The sequence below is a fragment of the Drosophila elegans genome, unplaced genomic scaffold (assembly GCF_018152505.1).
Source record: "Drosophila elegans isolate 14027-0461.03 unplaced genomic scaffold, ASM1815250v1 contig_814, whole genome shotgun sequence".
NCBI lineage: Eukaryota > Metazoa > Arthropoda > Insecta > Diptera > Drosophilidae > Drosophila > Drosophila elegans.
The window spans coordinates 7,653,556-7,668,273 of record NW_024546167.1 but is presented as its reverse complement, the minus strand read 5'-3'; the positions used below and the strand labels follow the sequence as shown (position 1 = coordinate 7,668,273).

At 39.4% G+C, this 14,718-nt stretch overlaps 2 protein-coding genes across 4 annotated transcripts; both read left to right on the top strand.

Moving 5' to 3' along the window:
• Positions 1 to 3,850: 3,850 nt before the first annotated feature.
• Positions 3,851 to 4,750, top strand: LOC108138041 (rutC family protein UK114). Its single transcript, XM_017260013.2, has 3 exons — positions 3,851 to 3,992; positions 4,061 to 4,290; positions 4,576 to 4,750. The coding sequence occupies exons 1-3, from the start codon at positions 3,928 to 3,930 to the stop codon at positions 4,695 to 4,697; spliced, it is 417 nt and encodes a 138-aa protein (XP_017115502.1). The 5' UTR covers positions 3,851 to 3,927; the 3' UTR covers positions 4,698 to 4,750.
• A 2,138-nt stretch (positions 4,751 to 6,888) lies between these two features.
• On the top strand, positions 6,889 to 14,026 carry LOC108138253 (cullin-3-A). 3 transcript variants are annotated; one of them, XM_017260394.2, is made up of 11 exons: positions 6,889 to 7,068; positions 7,750 to 7,981; positions 10,104 to 10,487; positions 10,560 to 11,321; positions 11,397 to 11,567; positions 11,641 to 11,811; positions 11,883 to 11,997; positions 12,067 to 12,209; positions 12,273 to 12,496; positions 12,559 to 12,697; positions 12,770 to 14,026. In XM_017260394.2, exons 2-11 carry the CDS (start codon positions 7,922 to 7,924, stop codon positions 12,920 to 12,922), a joined length of 2,322 nt encoding a protein of 773 aa, XP_017115883.1. In that variant the 5' UTR covers positions 6,889 to 7,068; positions 7,750 to 7,921; the 3' UTR covers positions 12,923 to 14,026. The 3 variants fall into 3 exon arrangements, with proteins under 3 accessions (XP_017115883.1, XP_017115884.1, XP_017115882.1); XM_017260395.2 differs by lacking the exon at positions 6,889 to 7,068 and adding an exon at positions 7,260 to 7,340; XM_017260393.2 differs by lacking the exons at positions 6,889 to 7,068; positions 7,750 to 7,981 and adding an exon at positions 8,720 to 9,668.
• The last annotated feature ends 692 nt before the right edge of the window (positions 14,027 to 14,718 follow it).

Here is a 14,718-nt window from a genome sequence, read left to right as displayed (position 1 = left end):
CGTTTTGGCAGTTGCATGTCAACTCCGTTGGCCATAATATCCTGTGGAGTTGGGAGCTGGATGGAGATCCGACGAAAAACAGGAGGCGGATTATGGGCGGAGTTGGGTCGCCGGTAATTAAAGCCAGTCGAGAGGTACCCCTGACAGATTCCAACGTGGGCGTTGTGCATATGAGAGGTTCGACTGCCCGAAATGGCGAGGGAAAAAGCAATAGAAAGGTAGCAATGGGGCTGGGAAATTCACAAGTAATGGCACTCATATAAAGAATAGTTTATGGCTTAGTTTATTTGTGTATTTATTAGCACTCCCTTCGAACATATACAAATGTAAAAAAAAGCTATAAACATAATTGAATTAAACAACTGTAAAATAATTGTTTAATGGAAGAAGAAATATATATTTAAGTAGGAAAAAACCATTTGTTTTATTTTAAAGTACGTTTAAAGTTTTATGTTCAAGTTCATTTGATATTTATTCAATAACAATATTTTCACACTTTTAATTTGATATTAAAAAAGAAAGAAAAGTATTTTCACTCATAGAGTATGTAACCTAAATAGATAATTCAAGTTGAAACAAAAGCAGATATAATATTATAAATCCTTGTGAAAAACAGTCACCGTCTTAAAATTTACATGCTAAGCGCGAATAATCAGATTTGAACTAAATTCTAAGTACTTATCGGCTGTGCCAAAAATAAATTAAAGCCCATATACTTCATCTTAGGCCCCCTTGCAATTACCCTCCCTAATTGCCGGCTGCGTTTCTTCACGGATCGTCCTTGAGATTCTATTCGATTCGGTCCAGCCCCTTTTGGATAAACGGCTTCCATTCTATTTCTGAGAAATTGAGTGGCCCAACATCGTGTTTGGGATTAGTCGCGTCAATAGTACCATAAACATAAATCTGCCCGTTAATGGGCAGGAAGGTGGACCTAGACAACGTGGCTACCAACCAGTTGGCTGAAGTCGAGGACCAGCAATTACGCAGCAAATTAAAATCAAATAACTTAGCATGAAAATCGAGCAAGCCATAAAAATCACATGCAAATTATAGAGTATCCAATAACCAGACCGGCAAGTGGCGCAGTGGCAGCAGCAGCTCCTTGGTCGTCTGAGAAATTGTTGTAATTTGCGCCGTGGAGAGACCTGTCCCAGCATCGCTTTTTAGCCAGCGGCGCTCCAATAAAGCCTTAAACAAATGAAGTTATTTGAGCCAATAAAAAATGGCAGCCACAAAATGATGGGGAGCCATCCCCAGGAGTGTGTCAAGCGGAAAGGGAAAGTTGATCGGGTCAAGACAGGAGGATCTCTCAAATTCAGGTGCGGTTCAATGCTCAAATGTGCTTTAAAAAATAGTTTTTAAATTGTATTTAATGTAATATACATTTTTAGAAAAATATTTCAATACAATACTTTTAAATAAATAACATTTTCTTTTTTTTTAGTTAATTCATTGTACTGTAAGAATTAAGAAATAGATAAATCTATTCTAAATCTTGTTACCTTTGAATTGAAAATAAATATAGTTCCTTAAACCATTAAAAATTATAAAAAATGGATAAAATTTAATTTTACCTAGAACAGGAGGATCTTTTATAATCATGTCTTGTATTGAGGGTAGTTCTTAAATTGTATATAATATAATTTAAATTTTTAGAAATATATTTGATTAATTAAAAAAAGATTATCCATACAATGCTATAACTGTATCGTTTATGGTGTTTAAAATCCACACCTGTTAGCAATCACATTTTGCAACTCCGTGAACAAGTGCCATAAATATTGGACAACCAGCAACTTGTTCTCAGATGTCCGGTGTTCTGGGATCCTTAAGGGTTCGCAATCGGGTTTAAAATCTGGCCCTGGTCCGGCCCTTTCTTAATGCACACCTTGGCGCAGAGCTGCAACTCAGAGGCAATTTGTTATTTGCCGGGTAATTATATGGCATCTTCTCGTTTGCCGTTTGGCTTACTTAGAGCTTTATTTATTAAAGCATTTAATGTAAAATTGTTTGCCCAGGCCAGGGGCCATCATTAAACAAAGTAAATTGTCGGTATAAATCAATATTGGGCTGCGGCTAATTAATATCAATGTTGATTTTGTCGACTTGAAAAAGGGGGAAAAAAACCAAAGCAACACCCACGAAGATGGGCCTTGTGAAATTGCTTTTCCCGATCCTGAAACTTGCATATTTTATGCACATAAAGTGGATCATAAAGTAATTAATGCACTAAAATGCGACATCAAAATGCTGCGGGCAAAGGCAGCCGAAAGAAATTTCTTTCAGCATTTCGTTGCAGCTTCGTGGGATGGCTGCACCACCAGTGTTACACTGAAATTTAATTCCATATATTATATTATATTTTTAAAAGATATATTACTGACGCAATCTTCTAAACGCATAAACATAGAATATAAATACAATATTTATTATATTATTGTAGTTAAATAGATTTATATTCTATTATTTATTTTTCCCTTCGAAATGTAAGCCAATGTATTTTAAAATCTAATAAATACTTTTTTCTTTAGTCAAATAACTAAAATAAAAAATGTCCTTGTATGTTTTATGTATTATAAACAAATTAATACAATTAAATATTGTGATGAAAAATTAATAACGTTCGTCAAGGCATGTGAAGTACCATTTTAGGTCATGTATATCACAGTTAACTTTACGGATAAATCAAATAACTGAATTTAAAATTAAAATGTACCCATTTTAATATGAAAAACTCCTTCTTTTTTTTTGGAAAATAATTAATAAAGTATTTTTTTCACTGATTTAGCAAAAGAAACAACAAAGCGTCTGCAATCAATCTTGAGGCGGCGTTTTGCTGGGCGTGTTCTCTTTGCTCTGAGGTTGCACCTACGCTGCTTGCTGCAGTTGGGTGCAGCTTTCAGTCCGGGATTAAGACCCTTTGCCACATTTCAGGATCCCCATCGTCTTCACATAATTACAGAGTGTTTTCCTCTTTTTTTCGGTATTTTTTTGGCATGCGTAAAGATTCTGAAACGGGAACTCTTTGGCCGGGGCTTTCTTTTTACCTTTTTGGCCCGGCTGACAGCGACTGACAGACAGCAATTGCCAAATAATAAATAATTAGTCGGGGCGGCTCAGATGGGCGTGGCTAAGTGACATGGCTTGCATTTTTCATGGCGTTAAATCAAATATCGGCTGGCCAAAAAAAAAGTCCGCCAGCTAGAGAAAGCGGGTGCGACCCAAATTTCCGGAGATCGAGAATTAATAATTCCGCAGAAAAATGTTAATTAAGATATTAAAGCATATGAGCTTACTTAATATGCGTATTAATATTATACACAGGTTTCACGTGAATAATGGTGCCTTATAATTTAACTTTTATTCAATATTGTGCTAATATATATTGTGAACCTGGATAAATTGTAGTCAGGTGTATGTATAGTGTAGAAATATCCTAATTTTTAAGACATTTATTTTAGAATTTGTCATAAAGTAACAATATATTAAAAATGTTATCGCTTACTTCCTTTTTTGGTTAACATTTTTAATAGGTTTACTTGCTTTACCTTTATAAAACCATATGAAGTTAGTTAACTAGTTATAAAGTCCAGACTATTTCCATATGCTTATATAAACTATTTATTTGAAATATATTGAGTAAATAAAGTAACACAATTATTATACACATTGTTACTTATTTCTTTACATATCAAATACCATATTTCATTATTTAACATTATTTTAACAGATCCATAAGACAGCTGTTCAGCACAACAGCAGAGAGCACCTGTTTGCGCGGCTGAAAAAGCGAATGAGCTTGTGAAAAGAAAAAGCTGATAACAAAAGCCACTTGTTGAACGAAAAATAAAGCTTTCCATCAGTTTACTTTCAGCAGCTGCACTTGTCTTTACCCTCAGCCACTATATAGTATCCAAGATCAAAATGTCGACGATTGTGAGGAAACTAATCAGCACTGTAAATGCTGCCAAGCCAGTGGCTCCCTACAAGTAAGTACAATATGATAGAAAACCTATATAAATACCTTTTATTTAATTGTTGTTAACTGTGCATATAGTCAGGCTGTTGTGGCCGATCGCACTGTGTATGTGTCTGGATGTCTGGGTCTCGATAAGGATACCATGCAGTTAGTTCCCGGTGGACCAACGGAGCAAACAGAAAAGGCCCTGGAAAATCTGGCGGCAATCCTCAAGGCAGCCGATTCCGGAGTGGATAAAGTGGTCAAGAATACAGTCTTCCTAAAGGATCTCAACGATTTCGGGGCCGTCAATGAGGTCTACAAAAAAGGTGAATACAGTACTTATTTTGTAAAAATAAAATATTTTTTGTAAGTAATTTTTTATACTAATTGAAACTTTGTCTTAATATTTATATTTTAATGTAAAGTTTATATAGGAATACCCACTGTATACCGGCCTTTTGATCGGTGTCGCCTGATAAGGCAATCGGCATCGTTAGCGCCTTATCACCTTCATTTATTGTTTACTGTAAACATTTTATGACTGCTATTTTCATGTTGTTTTTATTGCAATTTCAAAATATGTGCTTATGTTTGCTTATCTGCCGTTTCAGTGTTCAATAAGGATTTCCCGGCTCGCAGTTGTTTCCAGGTGGCCAAGTTGCCAATGGATGCGCTGGTGGAGATCGAGTGCATCGCCTTGACCGGATCCGTCGAAACGAAAACCGTGCAATAGCAATTAAAATCCAGCAAACTGTGAGAAAATAAAGAATATTAAAAAAAAAATAATACAGTCATCGAACGTTGATTGAGTGTTTTATGATAGATCATTGAATGATTAACGATTTAAAAGCAGTTAAAGTGCTGGAAAACTCAGTAAAAAACCAACAATGTAGCCAAATGAAGCCATGAAAGCCAAGCAACATTTGTTGCCCGGCGTTATGTAAACATGCAGCGGCCAACCGGCAGCCAGCAACCAGCAACTAGCAACATGCAACGTGCAACAGGCAACGGACAACACACTTTGCATTTAAACCTTATATAGTTTACAATTTAGCGTGCGGCAATTTATCTTTGTTGTTGCTGCGGCTGCTGTGCGCCTTTTGTATTATATTTCATCAAATGTTGCTGCATAAATCACTGGCAACAGCGATTGCAGCAGCAGCAACAGTTGCAAGAGTAGCATGTTGCTAACGGTAGCCCGTTTAGATAAAGCGTTTATTTCACATTCAAATTTAAAAGTTATTCATAATGCCGACGTTGAGTTGTTGTTGCAACTGCTGCATACACAGCAAACAATTTTAAATTTCATATTTTGTTTTTTGATAGATTTTATAATTGACTTTGTTAAACTTTGTAAAAAGGGTGCATTTGATGTACCACATTTTGAACTGTTTTTTTAATTTGACAACTACGAATTTGGTTATGTATTTTCCTTAGTATTTTTTTGTTTAATTTCTATACTTTTTTTTTCTGTGTATGCTCCATATTGATGCGGCTGCCTTTCAGGCTCTTTTCGCCTTTTACGGACCCCGACTCCCGGACTCGTGTTTTGTCTAGCATTTGTTTTGATTTTTATTTAAATTTCAGTGAATTTGTCTGCACTCGACTGCCTTTTGGATGATTTATTGTCCTTGTTGAAGCGAGTGCCTGGTGTGAATATGAGTGGTTGCGATGCGGCACGATTATATGGTGGCTATATGGTATATGGTCGCGACTATTTCCCCAAATTGTTGGCTGCGCTAACCATTCATTTTTTAGCAACTTTTGTTTGATATTGTTGCACCCGCAGCGTGCAACATCCATGTTGATGTGCCCGTCGTGTAATTATTTCGCGGCGCATCAGCCGACAGTCGTGAATAAATGGTAATAAATACGCCTGAACCGACGACAACGGACGAACACCTACGCATTAAAGCGAACTTGAAGTGCGACTAATTAATTTCGACGCACGACAAATGAAGTTGAAAAGGGATCCCATCCGCCGCTCGAGCGGTGAAAGTGCGCATAATTTACACGCACCGGCTTGCGCGCAAAATTAAACGCATAATTCTGTTGTACATTTTGGCCAATTTGCTTATCAGCCAAGGCAGTGGGCCAGGTTTGCGACTCGTTGGCCAATTAAGAAAGCCACATGCGGTAGCCAACGCTGGATATCAGCTTACATATGTTTTTCGGCCAATTGTAAGTTGTCATAATTAAAATATTACCCGAATCGCGAGACCTTGTCGCAGGGTAATTAGTTGTTAAACTGAGCTTTCACTTGTTGGCACTTAAAAAGGACAAAACATAAGCCTAGGGGAAGTCTGCTGGGTAAAGGATTAAGAAGGTATTCCACCATAAAACACTTCCTATAAAAAACTTAATTGAAAAGTATTATTAATGATTTAAAATGCACAGGTAAAGTTATATCTTACCATTTTAATACTCAAATTGTTTTTTTATGTTTGTTCTATTTTTCAAAGTCTATAATAATATATTAATTTTTAAATAAAGAATTCACACATTAAAAGTAAAAAGTATTTTGTTTTCCCAAAAAACGTTTTAAAGAAACATTAAAATACTTAAAACTTGCGCGTATTGTAAAGTAATGCCTACTTTTAGGAATGCGATTATACAGAACTGTCATTCACAGAGAAATATACGAATTGAGCAACACTACCAGCTAGAGATGGACGTGGGCAGACTTAGAATTTACAAATAAAAATTAAATGGATGTAAATGTTTATGTTGTAATTTTTTACTAATTTAATTAAAAGTATTTAAAGTAAAAATAAATTTATAGAATATTTTATTTACGTTTCTTGGCACACGTTTAAAATGAAGTTACAAAGCACTTTCCAAAGGAGCATCGGAACTATCGACAGACTAGAGTAAACATCGATAGGCATTGCCATTCGCAGCGAGAAACAACAACACTCCGACGACTATCGCCCATCCCTATTACGAACTACAATCAATATGCAATGCCAGTAAATGCTGAAAACAGCAACAAATCGAGCTAAATAATATCAGTTAAAATATAAGTGCATTTGCACCAGTGAAATTAATAGTGTATAGCAACAATCGCTTAAAAAGAGCCGTGAAAAGCCGCTTGGAAAGGCCAGGTACAAAAACATACATACACAAGCGCAGACATAGACACCCACACATGGAAGACGTATTTTCCATGACAAAGTGAAATAGAAGAAACCGTAAAGAAAATAAAGAGAGCAACAAATTAAAATAAAAGTATGGAATCACAACCGTCTGGCATTTAGATAGACCTATTTTGGATATGTATTTATCGGTCATCGGACGACAGTGCGAGTGAAACAACGGTTCTTGTATTAAGTGCACATATATGTACATATGTACATAACAATTATATTGTCGCCGTGTGAGTTTTTTTTCTCCTCCGTTTCTCTTACGCGGAGAGATCGGCTGTGCCTGCGGGCATATATCCCCGATTTCTGCGATATATATGATATATGCAACAAAGGAAGTGGCGTCGCAGTATTGTGATCGGGATTACCTCCCCCGCGAGCCCGGGATATTCGCAATTGCGAACTATTGGCGTATAAAAACCGCCGCTTCCCCAAATAGACATACACACACTCGCACATATGTTTTGTGTGTATGTATGTATGTATGTATATTCGCGCTTGACACCCTAACATTTTGCGTGGAATGTTTGCGTACAAGAAAAAGGAAACTTGCCTCGGGATTGACACCCTACTTTGATTATCTTATAAACAATAGATGGAAACTCTGGCGAAACTAATTGATTTTACTACTTTATCTTCTAGGATTACCCGCAGAACGTGAGAATTTTGCTGTTGTCTTGTGGAACATTGTTTACATCCAAAGGAAGCAGATTCCGTCATCGGAAAAGTCGGAAAAGCACCTGCACCTGCAGCTCCCTGCTCCGGAGTCCGGACCGCCAATAAAGTGGAGGAGCAGTGCCGACGCTTGCAAAGCATGAATCTACGGGGAAATCCTCCCAAGAAGGAGGGCAAAATGCGCATACGCGCTTTTCCGGTAAGAATCTAAAAAGGATTGAAGAAAATCTTTCGAAATTATAATAATTATAAAGTACATTAATCAGTTATTAATACAAACTAATATTTTAAAACAGAGAACCTGCCCAACCAGTTGGGAACTTAAATTAAGAAAAATTTCGAAAACCCTAAGATCTATATCTTAATTGCACTTAACTAATTAATATAAGGTGAAATGGGAAATAATAAGCAATCCTTAGCTACTTTTATTTCAAAATACCTGAACTAACTAATAATATTTTGAAATGGTTTTATATAATGGTAAAGACTGAATGTACGACAAGGGTTAAGCTATTTTTAGACACTGATAGCCAATAAACACATTGTATTTAGAAATCTTTACAGATTTTTGTGATAAAGTCCTAATCGCGTTTTGTGAAAGTATTAAATAACCAAACAAACATTAAAAAACTACTTCACAGGCTTTGCAGTTCCATAACTTTTACATTAGCTGTGCGCTGAAAAATTACCTGAAAAATCTGTTGCCTGCGTGAACTTGCAAAATTTCCCGATAAGATTGTTAATATGTTTTTATTAATTGTTCTATAAAATACTTATATGTACATGCCCAGGTTGTGTGAGCTTTCACCCTAATCCAATCAAAATGTCAGGCGACAAGAAAAGCAAACCAAAAAAAAAAAAATGAAGTAGAACAAATAAAAACATCAAAACACCCAACGGGGCTAGGGGAAGTTTGAACACACATTTTAGTTTTTAAGTTACAACGAATTCAATCGTAGTTTTCGAGAAATTATTGTTCCCCAACAGCACACACGAAAAGTCTGTAAACATCTGTATGTGGAGAGCAGGGTGAAGGGCGAGACCCGAAACGCGAGAAGAACTCTGGCCGGAGCAAGGAGCACAGCGGAGGAGGAGGAGCAGCAGCAGCAGCAGCGGAAGAGGAGCACCGCGCGCGCGCATGTGTCATAGAAGCCGTCACCATTAAGTCGTCAAACGAAAGTCGGTCCCGCAAGGCACCGGCCTCAGCAGCGGGCCATCATTCAGCCCGTCGCTCTCTGGCGCTCAGCGAGGATCAGAGGAGGAGCCATCACCACCATCACCGCCGAGGAGACAGGACAAGGGAGGAGGAGCTGGACCAGCGTAGCCGACCCATGCACGGCCGCGATCCCCGCCAGCAGCAGCCGGAGCCACTGAACAACCTCAACGCCCATGGTCGCTACCACAATCGCATGGTGGCCGGCTCTAACAACTTCGATGGCGCAAACGTGGGCAATGTGAGCGCCAGTGCGACATCCCAGATCGCCAGGCAGGAGCTTCTGGGACGGCAACAGACGCGCAATTTGGACATCAACGAGCCCACCGAACCCTTAACACAGCACCAGCGTCTGTTGGCCCAGCGTCGTTTGGAAACTCAGGGATTGCTTGCCCTCCAGCAGCGCAACTATGTTGTTTCCGGCGGAAGGATTCGATCGCGGACGGACAGCAGAGTTACTCCCACTACCGCTCCTGCAACTGCACCTCCGCCTATTGCCATGCCAGCTCCAGTTCCTGCTGCTCCCGCTACCGTAAAAACTACACCCACGGCTACGCCCACCGCTCCACCAACCCCCGAATCAGTGATCCTAGAAGATATGCAAAAACGCATTCAAGAAATTGGACGGAAGTATCCACTCTGGCTACCCGAGTACAAGCGAACGGCTTTTAATGTTAGCCCAATAATTAATAACTTTCAAACAGGGACCTAAAACCTAAGGTCTAGTATCCACCTGAATCAAACAACCTTTACTTTGGAGGAAGGAAATGTTAACAGATAATTTTATAGATTATTTTGTACAATCTAACCTTAGCCAAAATCAACGTTGATTTTAAGCAAATAAGTTAATATTTAAGATTAATGAAGTTAAAGTTGATATAATCTTGAAAAGATACATTTTTGATTTAGATAGTACTTTTGATTTAATAGTACGTTGCTTCTAAAACCGGTTATACTAGAGATACCTCGAAATAGAGAAAGATTAAATAAGTGCTTATGTAAATGTAAATGTCAGGGTGTAAATGCGATACCGATACACAATTTGGTCCCTGAAAACTAACCCAATGCTTTATACAAAATAATCAACTTAATTATGTTTTTTTTTCAGGCCTCCATGGACGAGAAGTACGTGGAGACCATTTGGGCCAGTTTGAAGAACGCCATCCAGGAGATACAGAAGAAGAACAACTCGGGACTGTCGTTTGAGCAGCTCTACCGGAATGCGTACAACATGGTGCTGCACAAGCACGGCAACAGACTGTATTACGGCCTCAGGGAGGTCGTCTCCGAGCACCTGGAGCACAAGGTGCGGACGGACGTGCTGGAGGCACTTCACAGCAACTTTCTGCCCAAGCTCAACCAGGCCTGGACGGACCACCAGACATCCATGGTGATGATACGCGACATACTCATGTACATGGACAGGGTCTATGTGCAGCAGCGTGAGGTGGACAATGTATACAATCTGGGATTGATTTTGTTCAGGGATCAGGTAAGGAACATCAACATCAACATCAATATCAGTATTCCATTTGTTAAGTTTAAAATGCCACTTATTTGCCAGGTGGTTCGCTATTCGGAGATCCAAAAGGCACTGCGGGAGAAACTGCTTGGCATGGTGATGGAGGAGCGACATGGCGAACCCATTAACCATCTGGCGATCAAGAACGCTTGCAGCATGCTGATCACACTGGGCATCAACTCGCGCACTGTCTACGAGGAGGACTTTGAGAAGCCCTTCCTGGCCCAGTCGGCGGCATTTTACAAATTCGAGTCGCAGAACTTTCTTGCCGAGAACAACGCTGGCGTTTACATCAAGAAAGTTGAGGCGCGCATCACGGAGGAATCCTCACGGGCGGCACTCTATCTGGACAAGGACACAGAGCCGCGCATCGTGCGCGTCGTCGAGGAGGAGCTGATCAAAAAGCACATGCGCCCCATTGTCGAAATGGAGAACTCGGGCGTGGTGTACATGATCAAGAACTCGAAGACCGAGGATCTGGCCTGCACATACAAGCTCTTCTCGCGCCTGAAGGAGGAGGGTCTCAAGGTGATAGCGGACACCATGTCGGCATATCTGCGGGAGCAGGGACGCATGCTGGTCAAGGAGGAGGAAAACGGCAACACGAATCCCATCACATTCGTGCAGAACTTGCTGGATCTCAAGGATCGGTTCGATCAGTTTCTGGTGCACTCGTTCGCCAACGATCGCATCTTCAAGAACGTCATCTCATCCGATTTCGAGCATTTCTTGAACCTGAACAACAAATCGCCGGAGTATCTATCGCTTTTCATCGATGACAAACTGAAAAAGGGCGGCAAGGGAGTAAGTGTTCATATTGCAAAATGCAAAATGCTTGGCGTCATGTATAAATGCTTTCGTTTCCTTTTTTTTTCACAGATGAGCGAGCAGGAAATTGAGTCCATCTTGGATAAAACAATGGTGCTCTTCCGTTTTCTATTGGAGAAAGATGTCTTTGAGCGCTATTACAAGACGCATTTAGCCAAGCGATTGCTGCTAAACAAATCAGTCTCAGATGATTTCGAAAAGAACATGATATCCAAACTAAAGGTGGGTTTACAACTAACAACTAAGTACTAGGTATGGATGTAGATTTCATGCTTTTTGTTTGTCTTTATTGCAGACTGAATGCGGCTGTCAATTCACCTCGAAGCTAGAGGGCATGTTTAAGGACATGTCGGTCTCCAATACGATCATGGATGAGTTCAAGAGCTATGTAAATAATAACAATTTATCTCTGGGCGGTGTTGAGTTAACGGTACGCATACTAACCACCGGCTTCTGGCCCACGCAGGTAAGTTCGATAAAGTCTGCAATTAGTCTGGATATATATATGTTGAATTACATTGCATTGCATCCTTACAGACAGCAACTCCCAACTGCAACATACCTGCCGCACCCCGCGAAGCCTTTGACATTTTCAAGAACTTCTATCTGAACAAGCACTCAGGGCGTCAGTTGACGTTACAGCCACAAATGGGTGAGCTAAAGATGCAAGCCCTTGCTTGTTAGATTCCCCTTTTTAACAAACTCAATTTTTGTAATATAGGAACCGCCTATATAAACGCTGTGTTTTATGGCCGCAAAGCAGCCGAAAGTGAAAAAGATAAGGATGCACCCAGTTCCAGTTCGAGCGGCTGTGCAGTGCCCACCACCACACGCAAGCACATTCTGCAAGTGTCCACCTACCAGGTGAGTTTTAAGATTAAATAGTAATACTAACTATTGATCAATATATTTAATAACCCAAAATAGATGTGCGTGCTACTGCTATTTAACAACCGCGACGTGCTCACCTACGATGACATCCACCAGGAGACGGACATACCGGAACGGGAGCTGGTGCGAGCCCTGCAATCGCTGTCCATGGGCAAACCCGCTCAGCGTTTGCTGGTGCGCAATTCCAAGACGAAAACTAAGGACATCGAGCCCACGGATGAGTTCTATGTGAACGATGCCTTTGTCTCCAAGTTCCACAGGTAAGACATTGATCCTGACTAAGAGGAATCTATGACTAACACCACGAAATCACACAAATCAGGGTTAAGATCCAAACTGTGGCCGCCAAGGGCGAGTCGGAGCCAGAGCGCAAAGAGACGCGCGGCAAGGTCGACGAGGATCGTAAGCATGAGATCGAAGCGGCCATTGTGCGCATCATGAAGGCGCGCAAGCGCATGGCTGTGAGTATTTCGGCTAATCATAGTTGAAAACTGTCTTTTAATTGTGATTATTATTATCGATGTACTATACAGCACAACTTGCTGGTGTCGGACGTGACGTCGCAGCTGAAGTCGCGCTTCTTGCCCTCGCCCGTGTTTATCAAGAAGCGCATCGAGGGTCTAATCGAGCGCGAGTATCTGCAGCGATCACCCGAGGATCGGAAAGTTTACAACTACTTGGCATAAGCGGCTAATGCGGAGCAGTAGCAGTAGCAGTAGCAGCATCTCGATCCGAATTCGGACCACCACTCATCTTCAAAACCGCCAGGGCTAGCACACTGAAAACGAATTCCGAGTCTCGGATAGCGCATGCGAATGATATTTTTGACCACGACCATAGATGACCGCCAGCCAATAACCCAAAAGCATTATTATACCAATATTAGTACGCCCCCCCCCGAATTGTGAAATTTCGATTCGCAAAAAAACCCATTTTGTAAGCCTGACATTCAAAATTGATCAGTTTAAAATGCTATTGGATAAGACAAGCCTCACACCATAATTATTATCCCTCTAATATATTTCTTGATATTCTCTAACCACTGTTTTACCGGTCATTTCTTTGCGCATAGCAAGTGTATAGCAGTATGCCCAGCCCACACACACATCTGCACACCCAATTCAGAGCCACACCCACATCATTATCCACCCACATGAATCGTACGCAAAGCAAGATAAGAGAAATAATGCATAATGCAAGCACTAGTTGTAAGCAGATGAGTAAAAGGTAAAGAAGCAAACAACAGAAATAAAAGCAAAAAAAAAAAAAAGAATATTAATAACTATAAATATAGCTAAAATAATAAATTTATAAATGAATTATTAAATTTAGTGAGCGTTTGATGATGTACATTTATACGTCTGACCCAAATCCAATTCCCAATTCCTTTGCTAAAACATTCAAGCCACCTTTTGAGATTGATGTGAACATAAGACATAAAGATTGCAATGTGATTTGTTCATTATTCCTATCTTTATTTTTGTGTACGCCCAAAGCAAGTGTTTAACGTGCAGTGATTACTATAATCTGTATCTGTATGAAAGTTGTTTTATCTATTAGTTGATATGCGGATTCAATTCCAAGTATATAGGCAACAGTTCTGTAATGGATTTGAATTAAGTAGGACACAAAAAAGAATTCATTTTGAATAAAACACGAGAGAAACAATTTAACGCCGAACAAAAGCATGAAAACGGAAGCAAACGCGATCTAAATATTGTAAATACATTTTTGTTCTTACGTATGAAAAATCGATATAAATAAAACGTATAATGAGCGTTAACATTTAACAGTTGTTGTCTATCTTTTAAAAGGATTTTAAAACATTTTCACTATGGAATGCTTTTATTCGCCTGTAAAATAAAACTAATTTGGTAACAATTTTTATCCACAAACAAGTGTTGTTTTAAATTGTTGTTTGAACATTTTCAATGTTATGCATTTGATTTTTGGCGGGAGCGTAAGAAATTCTCTTAGATATTGCAGTTTACATTTAAATTTCTTTTTTCAATTTTTAAGTCTTTCTTTATATTTTTACGGAATTTTTGAAAGTTTAGTATTATGAATTTTTGTGAAACGTTTTGTTGTTTTTAAAATTTACTTTTGTTTATTTGTTGCCTAATTTGTAACAAATGTTTCCTAAAATTTCATAATTTTTGTTTAAAACAAACAACTATTTTGTGTAATTTGATATAAATTAGTTTATTCGTTTTTCAGGGATTGTGTAACCTTTTTGAATGCTCAGCTTATCGGGCAGCCAGACCATTCCCATGCCGGAGTTATCAATTTCGGCCAAACAAACTTATCCAATGGCAAATACCCCACCGAATGAGTTAACAAATATACGAAATTGGCCGATTCGAGACCGCAACTTAAGCAAACAGCGATGACTTGCGGATATATAGTGAGCAGTATCGGGAGCAACGGGTCTGGAATTCACAACTGCTAAGTTCTTGGGCAAACACGGAGCGATCCAATTCCA